Consider the following 23,164-nt stretch of genomic DNA (forward strand, 5'->3'; position numbering starts at 1 on the left):
TTCTTCAGGATTTTCTTGGTCCCAATCCCCAGCATTCATTCTGCAGTCTCATCACTGACATAATCCTATACATTCCAAGAAATTATCTTCTAGATATTAATCCAGCAGATTTGCTGTATACATTGACATTTCCATGAAAGGAAGCAGCATCCACCAATGGAAAAGAAGTAGTGTGACCACACCCTGTTGTTACAGGATTCTACTGGTCAAGTGTGAGTCTTGGATATCTCCAAGACTGGATATTTACTTGGATATCTCCAAGTAAATCTGGATAGAGGCAGGGGAATCTACCTTTTAACATGCTGCCTCAGTGATTCCAATATATTTGGAGCATTAGATAGTATCATTCCAGTTAAAAATATGAATGTGGATCTGAAGAACCTAAGTCCAAATGGAGGCTCTGTTACTGGCTGTGGGATCTTGGGAAGGTATCTGGCTTTTTGGGTGTGTGTTTTGTGTGTTTGTGTTTTGTTTTTGTTTTTGTTTTTTGTTTTAAGATGGTTTCCTTCTCTGAAATGAGATAATAAAGATGGCTCCATCTTACGTTGCTAGAGGAATGAACTTATTGTATGTAAAGCTTAACAAGTGTGTATGACAATTTTAAGCATAAACTAAGCCCCTGTGTGAACCATAATTACATATTCAATGAACTTCAGATAGGTTTCTTTTGAAAATATACTTGAGACTAATTTTTCTCCACACCTCTGTGATGTGTAAAGTGTTCCTAAGCAGATGCAAACATTATCTTTGATATCTGTTCACTGAGGTACTAGACAGTAAAACTCTCAGGCTTACAGACTTATTTTTTCACCTCTGTCTTTCTATTTCATATGTGTGATATTACTGAACCAAGGAAGGTACCATCCATTTAACCAACTGGTATGTAATGACTGTGTCCAATGGGCTCGTGTGTAGGGAAGTGTGTTGATTATGCCTTCTCCTGCCCTTTGTCCTTCATGGTAGTTCCAGACAATTCTTCTAACACAAGGAACTGTCACTGACGATCCCTGAGTTGCTAAGACCTTCTGACAATGTGCTGTGCCCAGGCATATGCCACCCTCTTTACAGCATGCTGCAACCCCTGGTGTCTCACACGCCTATGCGTTAGTTTTTCTTTTTTCTCCTTTTCATGTCAGCTTCGTAAGGGGACAGACTGTGCTCTAACCTCAGAAGTAGGACATCTGGAACATGGAAGACACTGAATAAATTTTGTTGAGTTTGTATAATTTGAAAAACTGATTTGGAGCATTTAGTATAGCTCAGCTACTTATGTAGAAATCCTAACTATCTTTTTCTGAACTGAACCTTCAGCCTCTCTGTCCACCAACATGTGGGATAACGAAGTTCCAATTTTGACAACCTGTACTCCACTAACCTGAAAAACCTAAAAGAAATGGGTGAGTTTCTAGATTCAGTCAAACCATCAAAATTAAACCAAGAAGAGTTCAGCAACTTCAACAGACCCATAACAAATGAGGAGGCTGAAATAGCAATAAAAAAGCCCTCCAGCTTTAAAAAAAAAAATGTCTAGGACCAGATGTATTCACAGTAGAATTCTACCACATGTTCAAAGATCTACAGACAATCCTTCTTAAGTTATTTTTTTAAAGGAAAGAAAAAAAAGAAAAAAGATCCCTTCTAAATCCCTTCCACAAAGTCAGTATCACTCTAATACCAAAGTAAAGGTATGGCAAAGAAAGAAAACTACAGACCAATAGCCTGATTAACATAGACTTAAAATGCTCAAAAAACAAACAAACAACAAAAAAAAAACTACTTGGAAGCCCTTTTTGAGTTGTTGGTCAGGGTTCTCTAAAAGACTCACAGACTTGACAGGCCGTTGCTATTGCCTGTGGTGGCCCCATCGAGGTAGAAGAAGAGGTAGAACATGTTTTTATTGCTGAAAACATCATGTACTTCAGAGGCAGGGCCTAGAGACCTCTGAGCTTGAGCTGACTTGAATGCCTCCTCTCTGAGAACTAGCTCTCATGGTACCAGAAGACACCATTCAAGCTTCCAAAGGAGGGAAGCAGCCAACAGTCCTACCCAGTTCTGATGCCTAGGAACCACAACAATGACCAATATGGAACAATAACCAGAGGGGTGCCATAGCACCACACACACCTTAGCAGTAGGCAACAGCTCTGCAGCTGGTATCTTCACCAAGAGGGACAGTGTGCCTGGCACTGAAAACTCAGCCAACTGCTCGGGGTCAGCGAACTCATATGTATTGAAGGAGATCCTACAAGCACCTCTTCACTAAACCAGCATAATCCCTAACTACACTCTAAACATTTGTCCTCACACCCACGGTACAGTACAGTCCTCAGCGCTCATCTTTGCAACAGACGGAAACCATTTACCGAAAACCACCACAACCAATCCAAACGCAAAGTTGTGAAACCCAGTCTCCATGGATACATCTAAGGAGCAACTCCCACACCTATGTCTCAGGGAACATCGTAGGAGATGGAATGGGAAGACTGTAGGAGCCGAAGGATCCGGGCGTTTCCTGTGAGACTCTGTCTCCTAGGAACGTCAGAAGCTATATCCGTAAAGTCTCACCAACGTGACTGCCCAAGCATTACTGAACAAGCATGACCCCAATAAACATGCTGACGTGGATGGAGGGAAGCCCAGGAGACCTCAACCCTACACAGAGAACTACAGGCAACTAAGGAATGCTGAGAGTGGGAGACTCAGTCTTCCCCAGGGAAGAGCACATTAGTTAGCTATGCAATACCAAAAGGTCAGACTTGAAGAGATACATACAAGTAACCACAATGTACAGACGGATCAAGGTGTATTTAAATATATATATATATATGTGCATGCGACAATAATTCATAATAAAATAGAGGCTATGAATTTGAAAGAGCTCAGGAGGTGTGTATGGAAGGGTTTGGAGGGAACCAAAGGAAATGGGGAAATTATGTAATTATATCATAATTTCAAAAGTAAAAGAAGTAATTAGAAAAAAAAGAAACAATGGAGATAAGAAACACTTAAAATTTTCAATTTCCAAGTTTGGGAGTGACCCTTCATACAGTGATAAGATCTGAAATATTATTAGTTTTATCACCTTTAAAGAGTCTATATATCTACCAACTCATATGCTTAAATTACAGACTTTTTCACGCAAGAAGTCTGCATTTCCCTATGTATTTTACCAAGAATAATTCACCATGCTAGCTTGCTAAAGAGTCACTTGGTTAATCCAATAGGTCTCTTTTGTACCTCTTTATTGCATAGTTAAATGAGTTTTGCAAACATATCCCTACCTTGGCTGAACATTCTTTAAAACTTTCATGGCATACCAGCTCAGAGCACAAATGTGGGTTCACTAGACTTTCGCCACCAGGAAATGAAATCATACCTGTCCTGTCTTGGTGACGCACGGAGGTGAAAGAAACACCCCTATTTATTTTTGCTGATTGGTATCGTACAAACGTGCTCTTATTTTAACTTGGTCATTTATAGCCACATTCCCTTTATTTCAATGTATCATTACAAACAAAAGTGAACACCTTTGTTGCTTCCGCTAAAAGGAAATTTAAATGATCATTTAGCTGACCTTTTAAATCTTTCATAGTGTCTTTGATTTGTTTCAGTTCTTGATTTCATTTTCACCTCAAAGCCATGCATAATGACTCACACCTGTAATCCCAGCGCTTGGAAGGCTGAAACGTGACTATTGCTGTGGGTTCAAATCCAGGCTGGGCTAGTCTCTAGGCTAGTCTGCACTGCAGAGTGAGACTCTGTCTCCCTGACCCCAAATTCACTTACATTAGCATCATAACACTATACCTAGGATAAGAAGAAGAATGTCCACGAAGTTTCATGTTAGTTACTCCATAGAATCTCCAGGAACCTTACTATGATCACAGTAGGAACCTACTTTGGTTTGGTTTGGGTTTGGATTTGAGTTGGGGGATTTGTGTTTGCTGGGTTTTGTTTTGTTTTGTTCCCCCATGGGGTGTTTTGTTGTTTGCTTTTATTTTTGTTTGTGCTCTAGAAAAAGGAAAACTGATGCAAACATCTTCCTTACTCTACTCTGTAAGACATGCCCACTTCTAATAACATTATCCACAGATACATGTTAAGTTGCATAGAAACTTATCACTGTGGGTGCAAATTTCTCCTTCTCTTGTTTATATGGAGCTTCTGTCTGCCGTGGTGCTGCACTTACACAGCAAAACCAACAGGGTGACTGTGCAGCATGCTTCTGAATAATGCATTCACCCACACATATTTTTATTTGATTCCATATTTGGCACACTCCCCAAAATTACCTTTGTACCTCTGTGTTGTCTTCAAAGTTATTTTAAATTTCCAAAAATAGAACACTTTAAATTATCAGACAAGTCAAATCAGTACTAGATATAAAGCTATAATTTCCTTTCATTTACATTAAATTGGGAATGCAACACACACACAAAAATATAATTGTCCTTATTTAAGTGAAGACACAAAGGCTAAAAACAGGAAAAACAAGAGGAAATGTCCTATGCAGAATAGATGCCAACTCAGGTAATGCTGACTCCATGTAATGTGCCCCTAAGCACGGGACACCACTGACTCCATCACCATGCTCTACATAGTAAATTCATGCCATCTGTGGCATTTGGGCAGAAATGTGGCAACCAATTTGAAATATCTACTATTAGAACAGACACACTGCAATTAAATGCCAATTACACTGTTGTTGAAATGTTCTCTCCAGTGCCAGGGGATAGGATTTAGCCTCAACTGAAATTCCCTCTTCAAAATAACTCCCCTTCTATCTTTAAATAGATTTAAACAGTACTATTCAGGATTGCTTAAAGAAATTTAATTAGCATTATGGTCTAATGGAGAAAGATTTCCAATATGAAAATGGATAATCATGTTAGAGACTCGGGAGCCACATGTAAAGCTGTAAATTATTTTCATAAATAAAATAATTACCAATGAATGTGAGAGCTAGAGGCTTCACCCTGAATTCTTCTCAGCCATGAATAAGTGAAACACAGTGGTCCTTAGCTATCGTGGGCCTGTATCCCTCAGCACTATTTAGAAATGTCCAGACAAATCTTTACTTGTCAAAGCTGAGATGTTACAACTGTAAACTAGCACCACGTCTGCCTGTACACTGTCATGCTCCACATCATGATGATAAGTAACTAACCTCTAAAACTGTAAGCTGCCACCTCAATTAAATGTTTTCCTTTCTAAGAGTTGCCGTGGTCATGGTGTCTCTTCACAGCAACAGAAACCCTAACTAACACAATGGTCTTTAAATTTTTTCATTTTGTGTTGAAGAAAGGACTGCATGTGTCCTCAGCTGGCCTGGAACTCTCTACATAGCTGAGGATGACCTTGAATGTCTATAGATCCTCCTGCCTCCATCTTCCAAGTACTGACATTATAAGCACAAACCACCATGCTTGGCTTTCTTGCATACTTTCTAGCTGGATTTCATAGCCCCACCAACCCAGGTTCCTCATATGTATTTACTCTAAAGATTTTCACAAAGCTTTTACTCACTTAATGAAGTCAGTAACCAAACTTAGCACTGATCTCTAGATATCTGCCCATGAGTTGGAAATGAAGACAAGAACATGAACATTAAGATGCCTGCCCATTCCAAGAAGCCCTTTTAGCAGTCTTCCCCATCAAATGGTCTATGGTTTTCTATGTTTACAGTGGCCCCAGCCTTCTCAGAACCCAAAAACTAAAATGCTAAATGCTCTGGGTGCCCCCCTACTCTACTCTTCAATCACAACCTCCATTCCCCCAAATATAAAACACCAACCTGTGCCATGACTTTACAAAGCCACTTAGGTTCCACAAAATACAGGTCGCTTAGCTGCAGCGCGGGGTCTTGAAAATGCAGAAGGACGCCTGCAGTGAAAATCATCAAACTGTAAAAAGTGGGATACAGAATAATACAAAGCCCCAGAGACTCCAGTGTAGCCAGTTACATTGAGGGTCTCACAGAGGAGCACCCTGGAAACCCCGCCCATGCTGCTCATGGGCTCTAAAGCCCCAAAGGGGTAAAGGAAGTTATTTTTGAACTATACAACTTGTTCATATATTTGGAATACCAGCATGCTCTGGAAAGTGTCTGTTGATAAGTGCAAATTCACGATATTCTCGTGAACCTTCTCCGTCAGTGGTTCTCAATCTTCCTAGTTCTTCAACCCTTTAACATAGTTCCTTGGGTTGTGGTGACCCCCAACCATAAAATTACTTTGTGGCTACTTCATGACTGTAATTTTGCTACTGCTATGAATCATCATGTAAATACCTGAAATGCAGGATATCTGATATGTGACCCCCACAAAGGGGTCACAACCCACAGGTCTAGAACTGCTATTTTACATGCTTAGGGCAAAGACATATTTTAATTTCCATATGGAAAAGAAATAACACATATCTCAGCATGTCTGATTTAAGAAAGAAGAAAGGAATTCATAAAGCTATTTTCCATACAACAGAATATGAGGGTCACAACAGATTCCTGGCCATTTCTTCTGGGACTACAAATCAACTCACAAGGTCTGCAAGCTAGCAATGGAGGGGCCAGCATGGCTTCGGGCTGTAGTGGGCTGAGACTTTAACTGTGACATCATATCACACAACCCTCTACTGTCTAAGGTGACCCAGTGACCCACTGCAGTAATAATTGCTATATAAAAACAATGCTCACACAAAAATGTGATACTATGAAAGGACATGGTGACATTGAGGGTCCATTGTCTCATAATAACAAAACTGTGTCCCTGGACCCACATGTCTTTATTCCTGCTCAGGGAGTCTTTCATACTTTGTCCTTAGACAATTTCCAAAAATGCTTTCCTAGGACATGGTATGTGATTGAAGGTTCATACATATGGTGGCCTTACAAAAGATAAAATCCACCAGTGACCTGTTTAAGAATTTTATTGGCATTCTCTTAAACTTTGAATAGAGATTATATACAAGATTCAGAGATCTCTTCAAATTATCCTGACCTAGCACCAAAAAGCAGAATCCAGAACCAACCAACCAACCTGACTCATTTAGGAAATGAACAGCGTGTGGGAGCTCATTCTCATCCAGCTGCAGCTGGTGTTCTTTCACGAGTTGTAATAAACGCTTCCGGTTAATTACAGGAAACTCAACTGGCACGGCCTTGCGCTCTGACAAAATGATTTTCTCCAGTTCCACGTAGCAGTCTGGAATTAGCTGCCCAACCACAGGCTGATCTCGGATCTATGAAATTACAAACGACAAGGTGTAGAAATCCGTTTAAATCACAGATGTGTTGTATGGTAAATTCAGCCACAACCATTTTTACATGATGGATGTGTTTTTAATAAAATTGAAACAAGATGTAAAGCCTATCTAAAGGATAATGAATAGAAGATGGAATTAAAGTAAGTAAATTATGAACATGGAGTCAATTTGGAGGGAAAAAAACTGCAAATAAAATAGCATGGAAATAGTTATCTGGTAACACAGAAAATCCATTTCAAAAACAAAGGCAAATAACTAACCAAGAGAGAGTGATTTCATTTCCAAATGCACCGAGGTTATGTGCAGTACATAAGTGGGGTAAGACATTAGTCTGTTTTGAGAGCTTTGGGATATTTCTTTATGAGATGAAAATATACCCACAAGTATTGGACTATTGGACCATAGATATCAAGAGTTAGATCTGGAGACATGAAATCTCCTCCCCAAGTTATATTTTCTCATGGAACCTTAAACTCTGGAAAATAAGATTTGTCTAAACAGCAATGATCCCGACCTGAAAGCAAGCTCATTGTGAGATTTTCAAATGAGGGTCTTGAGATAATGGTTTCGATAACAGATATCTTTTCTGGGCTTTCTTTTTACCCTTCAGAAGTCTAATTTTAAAGAGAAATACAACTCTAAGAATAGCAACCAAATGCCTCTTGAACCACTAGGGGGCAACCTCTCCTCGTATCTGAATCCATATGATGCCTACACTAGTTCTACCCATCTGAACTTCTAACTTAAAATTCTTAGGCTCAAGAAACTGGGTCTTTCCAACACATAAACACAAAACTGTGGCTTTAACTCCTCTCTGCTTGCGCCCACCACTTTGTTTCCAGAACTGAGAACTACTACTTCCATATTTTCCTGCAGTCATTCAAAAACAGATAGCCACTGCCCCAGAAGACAATGTATAATCCTACTAACATTCCTCTTCATTATTCACAAATAAAGACAACATAAAAGTTCAATTTCAAGGTTATGTTTTAAGCCAAGGAAGAAAACAGACCTACAGAGACAAATGAATGTCTCACAGGAAGCAAATCAAGAAAGAGGAAAAGTGCTGAAGGGCAGGTCCCGGGCAGCAGGAGGATGCAAATGGGCTGGAGCCTGTTGAAGGGGATATGGTCCGCATTGAGTGAGGTTTTATCCCATATTTTCTTCACCGCTCAACCTTGACAATGGGATCACTACCAGGCTGAGGTTGGGAAGGAAAACAAAAACTCTTCTAAAGAGCACAGGTAGGTGTTTATAAGCACAAGGAAAGGTTTGGAGAGAGTCAAGACAAAAAGAAGATAAATGGGGCATATCAGGGAGTGCTCTCTGATTGATTCAAAGCTGTTCCTTGAAGATGGCTTGCAAGCCTCAAAGAGGACGGTATCCCAGCAAGGCAGGCTCTCCTACCCAGCCATCTGAAAGACACAGCGAAGCCAGCCAGGGCATTCTCAAACCAGCGTGCCAGAATGAGGTAGCCATTAGCAATATGAATTCCTATTTAATAATACTGTCATTTAGGGAAGCATGTTTTGCTTCTTTGTATAGAGTTGTTTCAAAGATTCACTTATAAGGACAAGAAGGAATCTGGTCTCACTGATTGGCAGTAACAACTTGCAGCTGTCTCCCAGTAGTATTAACCTAGATGACTGACCCAGTCACCTCCCCACAGAAGCATCAGCTGGGACTACTGCCCCCATCTACCTCACTTACAGGCTTGGTTCAGCTAAATTCGGGCTTTTTACAAAACAAACTCATCTTCTAAAAATGGTCCTTTAAATACCTGATCTGTGCTTTAGCAACAATGGAAAAAGGAAAAACGAATAAAACATCCCGAGGAACAAGGACATTCTTTAGGTGCAATTAAAGCCACAGAAGTAAACTAACTGGATTAATTCAGATTAATCCAGTGAGTGAATTTTGCATATTTGTGTTTTAAAGAAGCCATACTATCCCTGATCTTACTAGTCATGCAGGAGAGTTGGGGAGAAAAAAAGCAACATAAAAAGCTTCTAATACATGATGACATTCTTACACAAACACCACCCAAATCAGGAAGGCTTTCTAGTAACTATAAAATGCATGTTAAACAGTTTCTCTCTCTGGGTACCACAGAGATAAACCCAGCCATAGGTGGCCCATCTGTTTTCTGAAAGGAGTAGAACCTGCAAGAGTGTGGCAGAGCAGAGCTCAGGGGCCACTGTGGAGCTGTACAAGGCTTATCGCTTAGCATTCCAAGCTGGAGGAGCAGTTTTGAGAATGTAGTGTGGCCCTGTAAGAAATTACCCTGGGATACCCAGACTGCACCAAGTTCTGGTTACATTCTGGGATCTCCACAAAGCCAACACAGAAAGACACGGCATTGTGTTTTCCGCACTGAAGTGCCCAGAGCGTTTTCCAAAAATTTCAACCTTATTCCCTTCCTGTGAGTGCTGGAAATGTGCATTCTTCTCAATGACCCATTTATTAATGTTTTCTAAACAGATGGCTTACCAAAGAGAATATAAGAATTTAAAACACAAGTCTTAAGATGGAACCTAACTCTCCGAATTAGGTAGTTATTTCAAGATTGCTAGTGGTCTTGACAACTCACAACATAAGAGAAAAAGATCAGAATTTTAAAAAATTGAAACTACCGGAAAAAGAATTATGAAGGAACCACACAGATGATAAAGATGTAAGTAAAATTGGGACTCCCAAAGGAAGCTGCTAGAAGAACAGATGCAGTAGAGGACCAGAGGACCAGGCCCCACTTTCACATTTAGCCTCTGGATGGAAGCCCTGGAGAGGAAGCTGGGAGAGCAGGCCTCTGGGTGACTTTCTCAGTATCCTGGCTAGATTCTCCTAGTTCTTCTTGGGGTGCTCTAGTTATTTTCATTCCCACTTCTATGAATTATAAATGAAGTGCGGTATAAATAAATCATTTAAAAGTGAAAGTGTTTTCATAGTTCTGAGCTATGAAAAAAAAAACCCTACAATTTCCAGATAATTGCTCTCTCCTCAAGGTTTCTGACATTTCTAAGCACCAGTATAATGAAAGAGCAAGGAGTATTTTATCTAGCAGCCTGCAGGGGGCGCACACCCTCCCACTTCGACCATCTAGCAGCCTGCAGGGGGCGCACACCCTCCTACCTTGAAATTAAGACTCTCATTTATGATGGTTTTCCGAAGCTTTGCCAGTGCATCGGACTCCTCCGTGGCATTCACAAAGTGGTAGTCCCGGATGGTGGGGAATCCTCGCTTATTTAGGAGTTCCTTGGTGATTTTGCTTATGCAGGCTTTGCGCTGCTTCTCATCGGAAACATCCAAATGTGTGCCCACCAGAATCACCGGGGAAGAAGAGGCACGAGCCTGAGGGTACAAAAATAAGATACGTCCCATTTATGTAAAAATCCTTCCTGGGTGCATGTCTGCTGAAATCTATGCATGAAACTCAGTGCCGAAATGATGACAGACTCAAGGACTCCTGAACCAGACAATAGCAACTCTTTTCTTACTGCTAGCATATGCATATTCCTCTAAAGGACATGTCTTGAAATTCAATCCTGTGACAAAGCAGTGTCTTGAGATGGGGACCTTATGAGATGCTTAAGTCACAAGGGCTGAGCCCAAAAAAACGGACTGACTCTGTCATCACAGTAAAGGACACCCAGTAAAGGGTAAGCTATGTTCCCTCCCTTCCTTTTGCTATTGGGCATGTGTACTCTTGCCCACTTCATCAAGAAATGACACATGAGGAATGGCCTTGCAGATGCCAGCTTCAAGGTCCTGGGTTTTCCTCCCTCCAGAACTATGAGAGAGAAACCTCTGTAGTTTGTGAAGCACTCAGGCCTGGATATGCTGTTACAGCAGCAAATGGCAACAGAGACATTTCTTTAAACTAAAATAATGAGAATCATAAAACAACTTTAAAGTTGTTATTATTACATCTTTTTTTAGTCCAATTCTTACTGCTTTCCAGGTTCCCACATAACTGTGCTGGTATAGTTTTCCTTTTATTTTAATATTTGCTTAAAGCAGGTTGTGTGCAAGCTGTGCTTCTAAATAAAGGAAGTATTCAATAAAGTCCAAGCTATGTCAGAGCAGCACAAAATGATGTCCATTTCCCTACTCTAGCTGTGGATTTTATACTATGAATTTGTGAGTTCACTTTAAAGTCAGGTTGGAGAATGAAAGACCAAAACCACAGAAGTGAGCCTTACCGCCGATATACTATCTGCCAAAGTTGCTATACTATCACCAAGAAAAGAGATGCTTAAGAAAGATGCAAATTATCAGATACACCCATGAACTACTGCTGTGGGATGTTCTGTATGTTAAATGTGTTGATCTGATTGGTTAATAAATAAAACACTGATTGGCCAGTAGCCAGGCAGGAAGTATAGGTGGGACAAGGAGAGAGGAGAATTCTGGGAAGTGGAAGGCTGAATCAGAGAGGCTGCCAGTCACCGCCATGACAAGCAACATGTAAGATACCAGTAAACCATGAGCCACATGGCAAGGTATAGACTAATAGAAATGGGTTAACTTAAGATATGAGAACTAGATAAAAAGAAGCCTGCCATGGCAATACAGTTTGTAAGCAATATAAGTCTCTGTGTGTTTACTCAGTTGGGTCTAAGAGGCTGTGGGACTGGTGGGTGAGAGAGATTTTGTCCTGACTGTGGGCCAGGCAGGACTGGAGAAAACTCCAGCTACAAACTACCAAATTCTGTGCACAGATGTCCTGGTGAAAATTTCCTGAGACCTCACTCCCCGATGAGCTCCCCAAGTCAACAGACAGGGAGCACAGGGACTCTTTCTGCAATCTCAATTCAAAAGGTCATCTTAAAAAAAAAAATAGCTATCAGCAAGGCAGCAGGTAGACAGTAGAGAAATAGCAAAACAGAGACACTAAAGAAAGGAGCCAAACCATCTGGGGCCATTTGCAGGGCAGGATTTGTAGGCTTCATACTAAGAAGTCACAGAAAATATACTAGCCATGCGCAGAGTGTGTTTGGTACACTTCAAGTTGAGAACGTTGGTATGTCACTTAACAAAACAATACGATCAAAATCAGCTGTGTGTCTGTGCTTTCAGATTTTTACAGTGTAAAAGGACTTCAGAGACTGGTGACATGCAACAATCTCATTTCTATATCATTACTCAAAATCTGAGTGCTTCTAACTTAAAAATAAAAGAGAAAGAAAGAGAACAAAAAGAGAGGGGGAGAGGAGAGAGAGAAAGAGAAGAATGAATGAACAAAAGGAGAGAGGAAGGAGAGAGAGAGAAGGGAAGAAGGAGAGAGGAAGGAAGGAGAAGAAGAAAGGAAGGAAGGAAATAAAGAAGGAAGGAAGGGAAGAAATAATAGACATTCAAAACAATTGGAGTAACTGTTCTTTAAAAATACATCACCTTATATACACATTTAAAACAAGAATATAGCTGGGCATAGGAATGCACACCTTTAATCCCAACATTCAGAAAATAGAGGCAGGAAGATCTTTGTGAATTCAAGGCCATTCTGATCCTTCATAGAGAGTTCCAGGCCAGCCAGGGCTACACAGTGAAACTAGGCCTCCAAACAAACAAACAAGCAAGCACAAAAGACAGAAACCGAACACATAATTGAGAACAAGGATCATGCTCCATTTCCCTGTAATTCGAAGAGATCACCTTGATATTGAAGAGCCAGGGCTTCATGGCATCCACCTCTGCCTGCCCCTTGCTGAGATCATAGACAGCAAGGTACAGAGCTCTCTGGGTCATGAAGTGGGGGTGAGTGCTGTAGAATTCCTCTCGACCTAAAAGATGATGTCAGAGGTTTTAGTCTTCCACTCAACAGGCAAGAATCACTATTCAAGTTACATAGAGGGGAATGGCTCTACTTGGGAGGAAAGCCATCCACAGACAACATTCGCATAATAGCTTTGAGAATGCCTATCAGCTGGCAACCAAGTAATTACTTTAGACACTTTTGCTGGGTGCTGGTATTTTTTTTTTCTGTGTAAAGTCCATTCTGGTGACAAGGGCAAAATCTGTAGCTAATGGGTTTGGAAAACTCTCATAGGACCTACCAGTTCTTTTTCTATTGGATCAGGAAACTCAGTCTTAAAATTCTACTCAAAATGAAATCTACAAGAATGCCCTAAGTACCTGCAAAGTCCCACACATTTAGAACAAGGTCCTTTTTCCTTTTGCCTCGTATTTGGATAGGCCAGTCTCTGACGTCTATGCCAACCGTGGCGCTTTGCATGCCAAGATCTGATTTCTTCATTTTCATGAGTTGCTGAAGGAGAGTGGTCTTCCCACTCCCAGTATTTCCCACAATCATAAGCTTCATTCGGTTGTAGGGCACAGCCTTTTTCAGCCGTTGTTGGAGAAACCTGGCGTTAGAAAGATAGAAGCAATGTAACAGCCTGCCTAGCAAGGTGCTGGAACTGGGCCTTACCTAAGTTGTTCCACAGTGAATGCAAAAAAACATGAGCATGCAAAACTGTAAAGGTCATTGAACCAACAAGACACATGGCTCCTGGCATGCTACTAGCGCATATATTCTATTAGTGATTGCAGAGCAATCAGTGATATTTGGTAGCATTGACAATTATAATGACACGTCCTCCTAACATCAGAAATAACCAAAACGCCAAAACCCATTTGTAATACCTTTACAAATGCAATGTGTACATATATATATATATGTACAAATGCATATGGGGGAGCTTGTGTAAACAGTACAAGTAAAGTCTTCACCGTTATGAATTCTAAGCACTACAGTGGCATAGAATCAAAGAAGTGTATATTTCAAAGCCTGTTTTAATGAAAGTTTGATAATGAGACCATCTTGGCTATGTTATATGTGCATGTATATATATGTTCATATATTGTAAATATAATACAATATATATATATTTATATATGGCATGTGTAATATAGAAACATATTTGCATTTGTCATGTATACAAGAATAAAAGGTATTTATTTGTTCATTTTAACTATATAAGTTATTACACTATCAAATGATATTAACATTGTTATTCTAAGTAAACTTAATGTAAAATTAATTGAAACCAGGTTGAGGATTTAGCTCAGTGGTAGAGCGCTTGCCTAGCAAGTGCAAGGTCCTGGGTTCGGTCCTCAGCTCCAAAAAAAAAAAAAAAAAAAATAAGTAAATAAAATAAAATAAAAAAAGAAAGAAAATTAATTGAAACTAATTTGAAGTGCTACATGCTCAAGAAAAAAACACTCAAGTTTTATAGATATGGTTTTTGAAAATAAAATGGATATAGAAAAAATATATTTAAAACTATGCTATATATTGTCACACTTCAAATTATTTTTTGAAATTGTAATATAATTACACCATTTCCTTCTTTCTTTTCTAAACCTTCCCATACACCCCCTCCTCGCTCTCTTCAAATCCATGGCCTCTTTTTAAATTAGAAACCAAACTGTTTCATAAGAGAACTTTAAGAAATACTGACTAATCCATGCCAACAGTAGGCATCTGCCGCCGCCGCCCCCCCCCCCCCGCCCCAAGGATATGATCAAAGGGAAACATTAGGGATTGTGGAGATGCTCAGTGGATGAGTCTCTGTGAGGACCAGAGTTTAGGAGCCCAGTCCCCACTCCGAAGTCAGGCTAGCTCTGGCAACCTGCCGGCAATCCCAGTCTCCAGGAGACAGATAGGAGACCAATAGAAAAAATCAGCCCGATCCAGGCTCAGAAGAGACCCTGCCTCAACAAATAAAGGGAAGCATGATCCAAGGTTGACAATGACCAAGGGTGGAGCATGATGGAAGAAGACGCCTGATGTCAACCTCTGGGTGATGAGGAAGATAAGACATTCCCTCACCATTCATTCCCTGGACCACAAGGAACTGCAAGACATTTGCAGTGACTGCACATAAACTCATTCAGTAAGTGAAAAGCACACGGAGCACACATGTGAAAGAGTGTAACTGTACAGCCATCAAAGTCACAGGTAGAAAAGGTGAGACAAATCTGACAAAGAGCCAAGGGAACATAGTCACCCGACCTGATGATGTCCTTGGCTTTGCATCCTACGTGCTTAAAGTCAAAGTTCAGCTGCAGCCCATCCAGAGGAAGGTCCCATAGTTTGCTCAATTTCCCCATTTCATTCGGAAAGGACCTCAGTTCCGAGTTGTGACTGACATCGAGAGATGTCAGATTTTCCAGACAGCCAATTTCAGGAGGAATCTGAATGACATAGAAAAGGATAAAAGCCTGTGGGTGGGCAGGAACCAGTGTGCACAGCCAGGACACAAGATAGTGAACAAGAAAGGCTCTTAGATGCCACAAGCACCTTGCAGTCTTAACACAAGGTTAAACATCCTCCAAAAACCTCGCCATTAGTTTGCAGTATGCATGCTTTAAAATGCCATTAGTTTGCAGTATGCATGCTTTAAAACAAGCAAAAAAAAATATAAAGAACTTACCTCCAGCTATGTGAGTTATTTACCACTTTATTATATTTTAAATTTTATTTGGGGTGTTTGTGTACATGTGTGTGTATACATGTATGCGTGCATGTGTATGTGTGTGCGTGTGTGCGTGTGTGTGTGTGTGTGTGTGTGTGTGTGTGTGTGTGTGTGGTGTGTAACCTGCAGAAGCTGGTTCCCTCCTTCCATCATGTGAGACCTGGGGAGGAACCTCAGGTTGTCAGTCACGGCACCTAGTACCTGCTAAGCCATCTAGCTGGTCCTATTTATAGCTTTAAAAATTAAATCTCCCTTAACAATAAACCTCATCATATACAATATTGAAAAAATTGTCATTTGTATTTATCCAAATCTGTTATTTGTGGTGTCATTCTGCTCTCTCACATTGCCTATGTTCTTTAAAGCAAACCAGAAGGATATAATCATTACAAACTACTATGTACTTACATTCTAGGTGCCAACCTAACCAAAGTGGTTTAAATTTCTTTTCTAATTTTTTTTTTCAATTGGAGGCATTGAACCTTTGTATGCTAGGTAAGTATATAATTTTTAAAACACTACTAAAAGGTTTCAAGCCAGCTATAGGACACTTAGAATAGAAAATATTCATTTGATGGGGAAAAAAAGTAGTGGTATCAATCAATCCAGTAATCCTGAACATCAAACTATCAGACCTTTGGTAGCTTTCTAAATGGTCAACAGCTTGAACTGGACAAGAAAATATCTTTCTTACATGTGTAAATAGAAGGAGGCTAACTTTAAGTGTGGGATCATGCAGAGGAAGACTAAAGAGATTGAAGCATGTAGGAAAGGAGGAAAATCACAGGCTGGCTGTCACCCAATAAAGATGGAAGACTTAGTATGTCAGGCTCTGAATGGTCAGAGGTCATAGACAGTGACCCTCTTAGAGCATCACACGTTCAAAACTAGATATGCACACTCATACGTAACAATCCTTTAAAAATATAAAACAAGAGTAGTTGGGGTTTGTTTGTTGGAAACTGAGCGTTAACTACACCCGCTTCGCACAGAGTAGAATCACATCTCATTTACAAGAAATACCAACAGATTTGGAAATAATTGTGATAACACCCACTGAAATCTGTTCTCACGCATCTGATAATTTAAAGCAAGGATGACCTCTCACCTCTTTCAGCTTATTATGAGAGAGATGGACTTTCTCTACTCTTGACCACACGTGCGGCTTTTCACTCAAGTCCAAGACGTTGATCTGATTATGGCTAAAGAAGAGTTCCCTCAAGTTCTGAGCTGTCCAGTGTGCAGGCCCTGGCAGACACTCAATGTTGTTGTGGCTCATATCCAAGGACCGCAAGCTGGAATGACATGAGGTCCCATTGAGAGCAAAGTGGGGGTTCTCACAGGACACAAGGTAATGCCACCAGGAAGTTTATCAGACTGAGAGTCATAGATGATTTTAAAGCTACATCACTTGCATATAACCATTGTATGCACTTGAGTGCTTAGAAGTGTGTATGCTCATACAATGCTTAGAAGTGTGTATGCTCATACAATGCTTAGAAGAAAAGGCATTATTCTTCTCTAGAGTGGAGGTGTAAGTGAATAAGGATCATTAGAAACAAAATCAGCCGCTTTGTCTATTATGATGAAAATATAGTGGCAATGTAATTGTAAGAAAGGATTTGGGATGGTTTTTGCCAAAAAGAAAAAAAAGAAAACTATTTGCAGTCACAGATATACTAACCCTTGAATATTACATGATATTCATATAGCAAAGCATCATGTGGTACCCTATATTTACAACTTATATATGTTCATTAAAGTTTTTTTTTTTTTTAAGAAAGAAAAAATTGAGGTCCAATTTCCTTTTAGGCCATAAAAGTATCTCTCTCAAAATGAGGAAAAGATCCGTGTTTCACAAATGCTCATGGGGCATGAGAAATTATGATAAACAAACATACCAATGATCATTGGGATGTGCTTCCTCTACAGGGCTTATGATTGTGCAGCCCCCACTAGCCCTCCATGGATGGCTTTCACTCATCATTGAGTGGTTTCTTCAATGGCTGCTCTAGAGTTAATCACTAGAGCTGTGGGTACACCTTTCTACTAGCCGGTCTCACTGAGTGTAGGACAAAGCATGGATAAGCCTGCCGTGTGACCTGCTTGCCCTCACAAAGCGGTGCTTCCTGAGTTTCCAGAAAACCTTAATACTCATGAGTACATGTGTGTGGAGAGAATAAAGACAGGCAGCAAATAGGGTGGGCTTCCATACGTACACAGATCCCTTCCACTCGGTGTATTGGAAGCTTAGTAAATGAATCCTCAGCTACCACAGCAGCAGTATCTGCTTGACAAGAGTTTGGGTCTACAAAGCAATGTTCATGTTCTTAAAAAGGTATTATATATTGTTCCGGTTGCCACAGAAAAATGCAGGAGAAGCTGTGTTAGAAATTACATTTATCAGCCGGGTGGTAGTGGCGCATGCCTTTAATTCCAGCACTTGGGAGGCAGAGTCAGGCGGATCTCTGTGAGTTCAAGGCCAGCGAGATCTAGGACAGGTACCAAAACTACACAGAGAAACGTTGTCTCAAAAAACAAAAACAAAAACAAAATTACATTTATCAGTCTAACTGGGAACTCATTTGAGAGAAGCAAGAATCACTAGGATTTCCCAAAGCAGTGTTTCTTTGGGTACAGTCAGGACTCTAGCTAGACAACTATGTGTCCACACGTGAAACAAAAGAAGATTTAAAACAAGAATACAGAAGCTGGAGATGTGTGCCTGAGAATGATGGTTATGAAATCAGGAGCTGAGTTATAGGGTTAGTTCTCTGGGAAGAAATCTTCTTTATGTCCCTTTGTTTCCTGGTAAATGATCTTAAATAATTGGCCTCTATATATTTCCAGAAATATATTTAGAATATGAGACCATGTTTATTTAATAGCAGCCAATATATAAGAATTGAGAATCTGATGTTGAGCCCACTGACACAGACGAATTATGACTTTGGGAAGACACTTCATCTCTCTAGTGAAATTATAAAATGGAAATGATGGCAGAAGTTATCTTATAAAATTATTAAGAAGACCAAAGAGAAGGTACATATGGCACGATTAGAACAGGGAGTGGGGTTTTGAAAAGTTAGATTTATGCTAATGAGTTTATGTTTGTCTGGCATTCTCTGTGGCCAGGTTGTGGTTGCTATTTGCCTATGATATGCATACATGTGCATACAAACTATAATTGCTTTATAATGCACGAATAGAATAGTTCTTAAAATGACAACACCCTTAAAACTGAATTAACACCTGAAGTTTGTGTCTTTGATGAAATTAACAAATCCCCAAATCCCAGCCACTTCACCCTGTTCAGATGTGGGACTATATATATTATCCTAATCTTTATAGAAAAATGTCATTGAAACAAATGAAATTTCAAGGATACTAGTGTTCAGGCAACTGATAAACCCCTGTGAGCAGCTAAAATCCAAAAGAAACCAACATTCATCTGACAAACATCCAGTCTATGTCATCTTATTTAGTTATAGGATGTTGTGGTTATTCCTATGCAAAGCATGATAGATAAATTACTGCAAAGGTTAAGGACATGTATCTTCTCTCTAGTAAAATAAAACAAAAAAATAAAACATTGAGTGAAGTGGGTTTATAAATGCATAATATATGTGTTCATATAAACCATTGCTTTGCTTCTAAAAGCTACACCACAGCCCATTCAGCTTTAGAAGTGAAATAACAATGAACTTACTGTGGAAGAATGAAAATCGCTTCTGGAATACATGTGAAACAGTTTTGGGATAATTTTAGGCTTGTTATGGAAAAAGGTAAGGCAGGCATCGAAGCTAAAGAAATAAAACAAGATAATTGACATTTACAATCATCTTAACTAGATTTCTGATCAAATCAGTAAGAACAGTTACCAGGAACATATCACTTATATAGTTCACATTGTTACATTAACAGCATAAAACAATTTTACTTTATAAGATAATAGTATGGCCACTAAATAATAAGGTAAGACTGCCTATGCTCATAGATTGGCAGAATTAATATTGTTACAATGACCATTCTACCAAAAGCAATCACATATTCAATGCAATCCTAATCAAGATCCCTGCAACATTCTTCACAGAAATGGAAAAAAACAAAACCCAAACCCAAAACCTAACATTCATACATAACCAGAAAAGACTCCAGATAGCCAAATCAATCCTGATGGGCAGGGAAGTGCAGGAGAAGTTACCATTTTAGATAAAATATATGACAGAACTATAGTACTAAAAATTGCATTGTACTGGCACAAAAACAGACATGTAGCTCAATACATGTACAAAATAGAAAACCCAAATTGAGTGCACATAACCACTGCCATCTAATAACTGAAAAAAAGGCCAAAAAATTCCACTAGAGAAAAGAGAGCATCTTCAATAAGCAGTGCTTGGAAAACAGGATGTCTCCAATGAAATTAGGCCTGTCTCTATTACCCTGAACAATATGGATATAGAGAGAGAATGTTTAAATGAAGTAATACCACTTGGGATGATAAAACCTCTCACAAATGCTATAGACTATCTAACCCCAGGAGTGAGACCCCTTTTAAGTTTATCAGGTTAGTCCAAGACACTCCCAAACCAACACAGACTATCACTGTTGCCTTCCTGCTGCTGAAGACACCAAGGAATTTGGACACAGGACTTAGGGGGTTCTAGCTAGATTTGACACAAAAGTGCACTCCTTGAGAACTAGCTTTCATGACAGCAGAAGGTGAAATGCAGTCAGCCAAGGGGGAAATAATAGTACCTAGCCGTGATGCCTACAAACAACCATGAGCAACATGGCAAGGTATCCCTAAACCTTCAAAACATGGCACTGACAGCGTGATGGGAACTGCAAGCTGTCTAATTGGACTTAAGGTCTCTTCAATGGAAGGAAAATCATGCCTACTCTTGCAAGCCTAGTCAATCACTTGTGACTAGTGGAATCATGGATCTTAGAAGATGTTCCTAAAGCAGTACAATTCCTAACTGCTTTCTAAATATTCATCCTTATATCCAGAGCTAAATGTAGCTCTCACCCCTCATCAAAGAAGATTCTTTTTGTATCAGACAGAGATCATCACAGAAAGACACAACTAGTTAAAATACAGAGTAAACATTGATCATAGACCATGCAGCCCCCGTTGATATACCCACAACACAACTCCCATGCTTAAGGCTCAGGGAATATTTCAGAAGCAGAGGAGAATCATAAGAGCCAGAGGTTCAGGAATTCTACTGCAGAATTATATCTCCTAGATACGGTAGAGAAGCTATACCCATGAAATCTTAACAACATGCTACCTGAACATGACCTGAGCAATTCCAAAACCAGTTAATATCCCATCAGAGACAGAAGAAATTTCACAGGGCCGCACCCACATATGAAGAGCTACAAGCAATTAACAAGCGCTAAGAGAGGAAGAATTAGTCCTTCTTAACTAGCTATCCAATACCAAGTGGTCAGTCCTAAAAACATACCTATATATAAGTAACACTAAAAAGATTCATAAGATTGCATTTATATATGTATTTGCATATATATGTAATAAAAATAACTAGATAATAAGAGGTCATGAATTTTAGAAGAAGTGGGGATATGGGAGGTGTTGGAGGAAGGAGGAAAGACGGGGAAATAAATGATTTAGTAATATTTTAATTAAACAATTTATTTAAAAATCTATTCTGCCATTAAACAGCATTAAGAAAGTTTTCTTCTGCATATAGGCAGCCAAGGAACTCTTCAGTTCAAGAAGTGAAAATGAACAAAAGTTTGATTATTATTTGCAAGCCATGTGACAGTATTTTTTCCTATGATAATAGCAATGTGCTAATATTTTTAAATTATAGACATCTTTGAAAACAAAACTTTAAACAGCTTTAGTTTTTCAGAGAATGTGGGTGGAGAGGACCCAATTCCTGTTCCCTGCCCTGCCTCACCAAACACCTCTCTTACTATCAAGTCAGTGTTAGTTCAGCTGTAACAAGGGACCAATCCTGACAGAGCCATGTCACCATTCAGAGTTGAGTTTAAGGTCATTCCCGGTGTTTTGATAAACATGGCATCTGTCCATCATTGCTGTCATAAAGTCAGCACCTATTCTTCCCGTTCTCTTTGCTAGCCCATGAGAACTATGGCTTGTTTTACTGACACCATAGTTTGACCTTCTCCAGACTGTTTTATAAGTGGAATCAAGCTAGCGTGACGTTCTTTCACTTAAATACGCATCTACGTTCTTTTCTCCATGCCTTTCCCTGCCTTGATGGTTCTTTTCATCACCAACCTGCCAACTTGGATTGTAGAACTGCAGCACATTTTCACTGAAATAGCACCTGTAACTTCCCTCTTAGAACACCTATATGTGTGTTATCCTTGAAGGCCTGGTAAAGGTGAGGTCAGCACCCAATACTTACCAAGAGAATTCATCCGGGCACTGAAACTCTCCATTTTTGGGCAAGCCTCAAGAAAGTCTTCAGGTAGGGATGGAATGTAGTTTTTACTAAGATTTAAAATCTTCAGTTCCTTCAGGCTCAGGGGAGAACAAACCGCAGATATTTTATTTCTAGTTGTAAAACACAAAACCGAGGATTAAAATGTGAACGCTTCTATAATGTAAAAGTATGAAATCAATTCACCCTCCAAGTACAGCATCAAGGCATATTTAAGCCTCCAAATGAACTGTGAAGATTCCAACTGTCAAAATTTTCTAAATAATCAATTGCCTCCACCTTCTACCATGCTTGTTTTAAACTCATTGCTATAGAAACATCACCATGATTTTCCATCCATGCTAATTTCAGAGGGATGTAGACTTGTTGTCTTCATGAGCCAGTTCTTACCCTTCCAATAGGAGCTGCTCCAGTTTCTCCACCACTTGGGCAAGGTTCTCTGGGATGGAAGAGAGCTGGTTGTATGACAGGTTAAAGTGTCTGAGGCTCGGACACTTCACCAGGGGGTCGAAAACTATTGTCGGTCCAATGTCATTTCGAGAGGCATCTAGGTTGATGATGCATGCCATTTTCAACAAGAAGGAGGGAAAGGATGTGAATTTGTTGCTGTGCAAATCCAAATGTGTCAAACACTTCAGAGTCTGAGGAGATAAAATTTAGAGATTTCAAACTGAGGGTTTGAGAAATAACTTCAGCACCATTTCTGCTTTTCATACCATGGCTAACTCTAGAACCATTGGGGATCTTTGTTTTTAAATATTGAAACTGTAATCCTCAACAGAACTTCAGTATGCTTACTAGGCCAACAATCCCTGCTATAGCATGAGTTAAGACAGGAAAAAAATTCCAAAGTGATTTTTAAAAGGAGGTTTACAAATGTAAAGTTGAGGCCTCAAATCAGCTTATTTTTAGAATTTACTTCTGTGAAGACCAAGATGGCATCAAGGGTACTGCAATGCTCTCCAACTGGCATGGTTAAAT

At 39.7% G+C, this 23,164-nt stretch overlaps 1 protein-coding gene across 1 annotated transcript in view; it reads right to left on the bottom strand.

The window, feature by feature from the left end:
* Window positions 1-23,164, bottom strand: part of Lrrk2 (leucine rich repeat kinase 2) — a 138,750-nt gene that overhangs the window by 49,610 nt on the left and 65,976 nt on the right. Inside the window, exons 24-33 of the mRNA XM_059247707.1 lie at window positions 22,574-22,824; window positions 22,148-22,296; window positions 19,447-19,540; window positions 16,846-17,032; window positions 15,275-15,456; window positions 13,393-13,622; window positions 12,913-13,040; window positions 10,390-10,608; window positions 7,035-7,236; window positions 5,795-5,883 (exon numbers count right to left, since the gene is read on the bottom strand). Coding sequence (XP_059103690.1) covers window positions 5,795-5,883; window positions 7,035-7,236; window positions 10,390-10,608; window positions 12,913-13,040; window positions 13,393-13,622; window positions 15,275-15,456; window positions 16,846-17,032; window positions 19,447-19,540; window positions 22,148-22,296; window positions 22,574-22,824 — 1,731 coding nt within the window. The remainder of the gene's footprint in view (window positions 1-5,794; window positions 5,884-7,034; window positions 7,237-10,389; window positions 10,609-12,912; window positions 13,041-13,392; window positions 13,623-15,274; window positions 15,457-16,845; window positions 17,033-19,446; window positions 19,541-22,147; window positions 22,297-22,573; window positions 22,825-23,164) is intronic.

The sequence above is a fragment of the Peromyscus eremicus genome, chromosome 20, assembly GCF_949786415.1.
Source record: "Peromyscus eremicus chromosome 20, PerEre_H2_v1, whole genome shotgun sequence".
NCBI classification, from domain to species: Eukaryota; Metazoa; Chordata; class Mammalia; order Rodentia; family Cricetidae; genus Peromyscus; species Peromyscus eremicus.